Below are 7,493 nucleotides of genomic sequence, written 5' to 3'. Positions count from 1 at the left end.
TCACTCAAAAAATTGATGAATAAAAACCTTTGTGCTACCCTGACATCCTAGAAACATCACATTTCAGGACATTTTTTTAGTATTTCAGCAAAAATTAAAATAAATTTTTTTTAAAAAAATAAGTGTATTATGTACATAATAATGATAACATATTATAATCACCCTTTTAATGGTCTTCTTGGTCAGTTTATTTACACAGTTGCATTGGGGGGGTATTGAAAAAATTCCAACAGTCATAATTGAATACATTATTTTAAACATGAATTATGCACTCGGACACGAACATGTCTTGCTCCTGCTTTATGCTAATTAAAAACATTTATAGTGAAACTGTAATTACCAGGTAAAGCACATACCACCCTGTTTTTCAGCTATGATTTATTTATTGTAATATTAAGTTGTTTTACGCTATAAATAAGCAAAAGGGCTAAATATCATGCAGTGCTGTGCACGCGCCCGTCAGTACTGCGGCTCGTGCTGCCGCCCCACCTATGAGAGCGGAGCAAGGAGGAGAAACTTCGCGCGTCAGTTAAGCTGTCAGTTGCTCTTGTGGTCAGTTAAAGAAAACAAGGTGGTGTCAGGATAGAGATGAGTGATTTCGAAGGTAAAGCGATGTACATTAAGTTGGAGAGAGAAATTTACACTGATCTAAAAAATAACCTGGAAAAAAAAAAGCTAAACAACCGTTGGTTTCATATTTGCCAAAGGTTTTAAAGTAAATGTTCAGTATTTTACCCCTTAAGTATAACCTCTTTGTGAAATATTCTACCATCATCTTAATTTAAACATTAAAGCCTCTCATATTAGCCTAAATAAGTCTTTATTTAGGTTAGCAAAAAAACTAAGCTAGCGTTTCCACTTGGCTACCTATCGGGCAGGTGTTCAAGCTAGCCAGAAAACCTTACCTGCTTAAATTTAACCTCAGGTTAAAGATGATTTATAAAAGTAACTATTTATTTATTTATTTATTTTGTACTTATTACCAGATTATAACCAGAGTAAGTAAGAATATTATAGAAAGGTAAAGTTATTACAAGTTTACATGACTCTAACGTTTCACTTTATTACGTGACAGGGTTCAGCATCGAGAACATGATTAATGTGAAACCGCTGAGAGGAGGTAAACCAGCTGACGTTTCACTGCACACTGATAAACTTCAAAACCTCGAGCCTGATACGGTTCCGTGCGCTTCAGGTGGACAAATGCACGAACCAAAGGTTGAACAGCTGATCGGAAAACTCGGGAGGCTTAAACAGGGTAATGTATGATTGATCTGTTCTATCAGATGTTTTTTGAATAGCTGCTAAATGTATTACTTACAGTTTTTGCCCGTTGCTTGAACACCATGAACCCATGCCTAGACTAAAGTAACACAAGTTGAAGCTTTTGTTACCATACCTCAAACACATGTACCCCTACCTTAAACAAAAGCGCTGCTTTGCACCCCAGTTCCAATTATGCAACACACCTACTCCTTTATGCAACACACATGGTCCTGCATGCTACACTCCATTTCATACATAAGACACTTCGCTCACAAAATGAAATTTCAGGGTGCCATTCGGAAAACACATGTATCCAAAATACAAAACACATCGGGTAATTGCAACCACTCAAATACACACCTGAAGGCACTTACTTGCAAAACCGAACACCAATTAGCCAACTACAAAAAGCCCTCAGCGTAGCCATTTCAAGAACTTTGCAAGCATGGATGGAGGGAGAGCAAGAGGAAGAGGAAGAGGTAGAGGAGGAAGAGGAGGAGGAGGCCGAAGAGGCCATGCACGGACCCATATTTCTGATGAAATAAGAGCAACTTTGGTGGACCATGTCATCAACCATGGCCTGACTATGAGGGAAGCTGGGCAGAGAGTCCACCCACATCTAAGCCGCTTCACAGTGGCATCTGTAATACGAACATTCCGACTAGAAAACAGGTATGTCTTCACCTCCATACCTTCTGCTCTACTCAGATGGTTTTATAACACTGTTCTACAGTATATCACATTACCATATCAAGTGTACGGGGTGCTAATGCTCCTTTTGCAGCCAAAGTGGCTGATTCCTTATATTGAAGTACAGTGTTGTACAGTGGATGACACAGTACATACAGTAAAGTACTGTAAGAAAAATAAGCAAACTGATGACAATATCAAATTCAAATTTCAAATTCAAATTTTATTTGTCACGTACACAGTCATACACAGTACGATATGTAGTGAAATGCTTGGACAACTGCTCGTGACCTAAAGAAAACAAAAAAGGAAAGGCTATGAATAAGATAGGAAATAAATATGAAAAATTAAAAAGGGTAAATTTAACTAGGAAGGAATAAAATATAAATTAAGGTTAAAAATGAAATAACTGTACAACACAAATTAGAATGAAGGGTAAATTTAACTGGGAAGAATAAGATAAAATATATAAATTAAAGTTGAAAATAAAATAACTGTACAACAAAATACACAATACACAATATAGAACTATATAAGAATGTATGAAGAAATCTAAATATAAATAAATATATACACAATAACAGCAGCTGTACAAGTATTAACTGGAAATGAAGAATATAGTGACCAGTGTTGTGCAAAAACAATGTCCAGAAAGTCCAGTGTGTGTGTAAGAACCATATGTGTGGGTCAGTACTGTGTGGTGGTGTGATTGAGAGACCGTATCGCCTGCGGGAAGAAGCTCCTCCTCAGTCTCTCTGTGTTGGTCTTCAGGGAGCGGAATCGCTTTCCTGACCTCAACAGAGAGAACAGTCTGTTGTTGGGATGGTTTCTCAACAAATTAGCATATTTCTCCAGAATGACTCGAAGACCTTCTGGGGGAGGACGGCAACGCCTGTTCACACAACAGCAGGAACTTGCCGTTGTGGACCTAGTGAGGGCAGACAATGCCATCCGTCTCCACCAGCTACGACGGAAAATACTTGCAGACAGGCGAGTGTTCAGCAACATAGACCATGTGAGCATCACCACCATCAGACGCATCTTGGGTAAACACAGCATCACCATGAAGCAGCTCTACAGAGTCCCATTCGAGAGGAACAGTGACAGGGTCAAAGGACTTCGAGCTGAATATGTACGGGTACGTGTAACTGTCCCTTACATTTACAATAGAGTATTGGTGAAGTCCAGTAGCAGCTGAATATGTACCATATCAGTACCACATGGATCTATTCTGAGAGCTACACAGGTACCTGTGTGATGGGGTGAGGGTGCTGAATGTGTAGCACTGTAGTACAGTGATATGTTCCCCTTTTTTTCAGAGAATCTTGGCCATGGATGGAGCTGCACAGCCTCATGAATACATTTTCATTGATGAAGCTGGATTCGACCTGAGCAAAACAAGACGACGGGGTCGTAATGTAATTGGCCAAAGGGCAATTGTGCACGTCCCAGGGCAGCGCGGGGGAAACATCACATTATGTGCCGCCATATGCCTTCGAGGGCTTCTGCACCATCATGCAATACTGGGTCCATACAATAGCCAACACATACTCACATTTCTAGATGCTCTCCATGATATAGTTGTACAGAAAAGACCAGATCAGCCCAGGTTTGTGGTGATATGGGATAATGTCAGTTTCCATCGGGCTGCTCTGGTCCAGGCCTGGTTCTCCAACCACAATCAATTTGAAGTGGTATACTTGCCCCCTTACTCACCATTTTTGAACCCTATAGAGGAATTTTTTTCGGCTTGGAGATGGCGAGTATATGACCGCCAACCACATGCCCGCATGCCTCTTCTGCAGGCAATGGAACAGGCCTGCGGCGACATTCAGGTGACAGCAATCCATGGATGGTTTCGACATGCAAGAGGATATTTTCCCCGGTGCCTAGCGGGAGAGGACATTGCTTGCGATGTTGATGAGGTCCTGTGGCCAGACCCCAACAGACGGCGGGATCCATGAGCCCACTTATGCACAATTGTCATGGTTTTTTGTGTTTACAGTATAGTGTTTTTTCTATTGCAGTATTATTGTGTTGTTGTTGTTTTTTTTGCTTTATCTGAATTCATGGTACTGCAATGTACAATATTGAGTAGGTCTATTTGCATTTTTGGTTGTTTGAAAATGTGTCTCCTGTAAATGTGCCTTCTGAATAAACAATGGAAATCAAGGACTGCAGTGTTTTATATAAAGAAGACTAGTGTGTTCCCCCTGATCTGTCAGTGTTTGCATATGATGCAAGTATGTGTCATTTTGTCAACAGAGTTACATTTTGACAAAGGAATGTCAGGTTTTGACAGCAGAGTTTAGGTTTTGGGAGTAGAGTTTCAATTTGGCACAGATGTGAATGGTATATTTCCCAGTGTTGTGTCATGTGTACTTGTGTGTACAGTTTTGGCACAGAGAGCGGAGTTTTGCAAAATGTGTTCAAGCAGTGGGCAAAAACTGTAACAGGACGGCAGATATATAACGTTTACGGTAAGACTGTTCAGACTCAATAGCGACATCTGCCGGTGATCCTTTTCTCCCCGGTTTTTTCAGACGAGTTTTGGGGAGACGAACAATGTTTCGCCTATAATAATAATGATGATACTACTACTACTACTACTACTACTACTACTACTACTACTAATAATAATAATAATAATAAAAATGATAAACGACTCTGGGTTTTATCGGAAGCCTTGTGGGCCTGGTTTTGCTGTGTTTGCAGTAAATTTGGCTTAATCGAAGGATTCGTGTAAAGCAAACGAACTCGTTGTCGTGTCTTTCCGTCTCGTGTTGACCTGCGATAGCGACGCGCATGCGTGTCGTTATACAAAGGCCTGTAGATAACTAATAAATCCGCCGTTGGCGTCATTTTTATCTGTCGAATAATGAGCTTATTCACTTGATCTGTAGGAGCACTAAGCATGTAACTAAGTACATGTGTTTAGTACAAACCAGTCCGTCTGTCAGCTCATAATGTGTCTCTATCCAAATGGGAGGTAGTCACAAGTTCCGCTTCCGGTAGCAAGCCCCGTATAATTTTCCTTATATTAGACAAAAATCGCGATAGCATGCGAATTTGTGACATTTTCATGTTTTCTCAAGTGATGAGACACGCGTACAACGTGAAAAACACGTTAACAACTTTTTTACGGAGGGATAGAAACGTTATTTATGCGCACCAATGAGAGCGCAGTATATAGCGATATGCTAATGAACACGCGCTCCCTGTTTACTTTAACAGAAATATTATAGAATATAGCTCAATTTCTTTACAAATTTACATAACATCCGTGCTGTTTATAGCACTATAGGCAGAATGTAAGTGCTAAATATTTACACAGAAATTTAAAACCGTGAGTAAAACATGCATATGCGTTGTTGATAATGTCTCTGTGAACTATGGTTGGGTATCGTCAGTGAGGTATATCCTTACCTGTTACTCCATTTATGGAGTTGCAGAAAATGATGAATGGAGAGCTATGAGATATGATTAGTATCTCCCTCTTTTGGGGAACAGCAACACCCCTTAAGAGCCATTCTGATTAACTTGTGAAATGTAATTGTAATATTTTGCAAAATTTATCCGGTCTTTGTATTATTTGTTGGAAACCTATGTTATGTAATGTTGTTGTGCTGTGTCTAAGGCATTGTTCTCAATTTAAGGTAAAAGAGCCCTAGAAGAAGAAATTGAGAAGACAAAGTCAGTCAGTGACTCACTGGAGAAGGAGCTGGAAAACTGTAAGACACGAAGTTAATGATCTTCACACAGTCTTTACTAAACCAGCAACTGAGATACTGTCCTTGATTCACAGTACAAACTAAAGTCTTCCAACTGGAGGCAATCCACAAAGAAAAGGAAGGTATGCAAGTGCTAGTGGCAAACAGTTGTACACGTATAGTTCATCATTTATAAGTGTACAGGCATTAAATGTGAGCCCACTGATGAACATAGTTGCTCGTCTGTTTCTTCAGAGGTGTGCAATAAGCTGCAGTTTCAGTGTGAAGAGTCTGAGCAGGACGCTGCCAGGTGAGCTCCGTGCTGAAAGTTTGAAGAGATTTACTGGATCTGCTCAGTCATAAGGAGCATTCTTTGCTGAACCATCAATGGGCTTCATTTGTGTTTTTTGATGTTGAACACTAGATGGCAGTAATCTGTCTTTTTTAGCATCCTGGATACTTTTTTTATTTTATTTTTATTTTATTTGGGGTTGAATCTTTATATAGTTAGATAATGTTGTACAGCCCGATACTGCTGTCTTAGCTTTTGCTTCTTCTTTCAATTGTGTTTAATTGCCCACAATCTGCCCATTTATTCAATTAAATACCTGAAAAGGATGCACCTTCCCACATTCAGTCAGTGTAAACAGGTAGTCAGAGATATAATGGTTTTTTATTTAAGATTAGAATCTGCTTTTTATTACATTTATTGTTTGAAAATCTTTTATTAGTTTTAATTTTTTTAAGTTTTATTGTATTTTGTGTTTATATCTGTGTGTGTGTTTCAGACATTTACAACTGAATAAGAAAAGTGAGGAGCTGCTGGAGCAGTATAGATATGAAATCCAGGATGTCAAGCTTAAACACCGAAAACTGCGGTACTGTTTAATAGTGCAAAGACTCGTTTTCTGTGAAAAACCTCTGGCTGTTGTTACACATTTAGAAACTCATGTTTCTGCAGGATGAGATTTGAAAACCAGCTTCATCAACTGATAGACCAGCACAAGAATCTGCACTATGTCTTTGTAAGTGTTTGTGCTAAATTCTCTCCACAACTCTTGTGAGAAGATTCAAATGTGACTTTATTATTATATTATTATTATGACTTTACTCAGACTCCAGAGAGACTCCCAGATGAATTAAAGAGTGTTGAGAATACAAAGAGCCAGCTGTTGGCAGCTGGTAAGCATCTCCGCACACTCTTCTCTCAGCACAAATGTTGTATGTGTGTGAATACAGCGTTTGTTTTCACTTTCCAGCACTGTCACTGAATTTCTTCTGTGTTTTGACAGAAAAGCTAAAGCTCACTCAGCTGCACAACCTCGATGAGGAGCTGGAAAAGATGAAGAACCAGAAGCAGGCTCAGGAAGCAGCTGCAGAGACTCAGGAGTAAATTTGCTCTGATTTAAAGAGTCAGAGGTATATGCTGTGATTACACATCTGTCTTGTCCAAGTTCCAAGTTCAACTTTATCAGCCGGAATCGTGCAAACTAAGTGATTATTTATACCCCTGACATCCAGCTGAGATATCTGACCACAGAATTCTGGGTATTTCTGATGTTTTTTCTCATATCATATAATATATTTGCTGTACGGATAAATTCTGGTTGATCTCTTAGTGTTTTTCACATAGAGACATGCTATATACTGTCACCTGTTTGATACTAGGTTATTTATTGTGTTCATATATTTAAAAACTATAAAGCCTGTTTGAATTGTTGTAACATTGTTTTCATCACTCTGAAATCCTAAAAGTAGCACAACCCTTCCCTGCAGTTTACATGCACACCTGCTGTGTACATACATACATACAAATACATACATACA

The 7,493-nt window shown here is 39.1% G+C and overlaps 1 protein-coding gene across 1 annotated transcript; it reads left to right on the top strand.

The window, feature by feature from the left end:
- Positions 1-1,711: 1,711 nt before the first annotated feature.
- LOC308384422 (uncharacterized protein) lies at positions 1,712-7,059 on the top strand (the record flags this gene model as incomplete). Its single annotated transcript, XM_080862988.1, has 10 exons — positions 1,712-1,938; positions 2,812-3,094; positions 3,276-3,435; positions 5,613-5,687; positions 5,762-5,809; positions 5,922-5,976; positions 6,455-6,544; positions 6,628-6,691; positions 6,782-6,848; positions 6,959-7,059. The coding sequence occupies 10 exons, from the start codon at positions 1,712-1,714 to the stop codon at positions 7,057-7,059; spliced, it is 1,170 nt and encodes a 389-aa protein (XP_080719114.1).
- Positions 7,060-7,493: the final 434 nt, after the last annotated feature.

The sequence above is a fragment of the Rhamphochromis sp. 'chilingali' genome (assembly GCF_963969265.1).
Source record: "Rhamphochromis sp. 'chilingali' genome assembly, chromosome: 17".
NCBI lineage: Eukaryota > Metazoa > Chordata > Actinopteri > Cichliformes > Cichlidae > Rhamphochromis > Rhamphochromis sp. 'chilingali'.
Note: the sequence above shows the minus strand (reverse complement) of the source record. Positions and strands in the feature narration are given on the sequence as shown.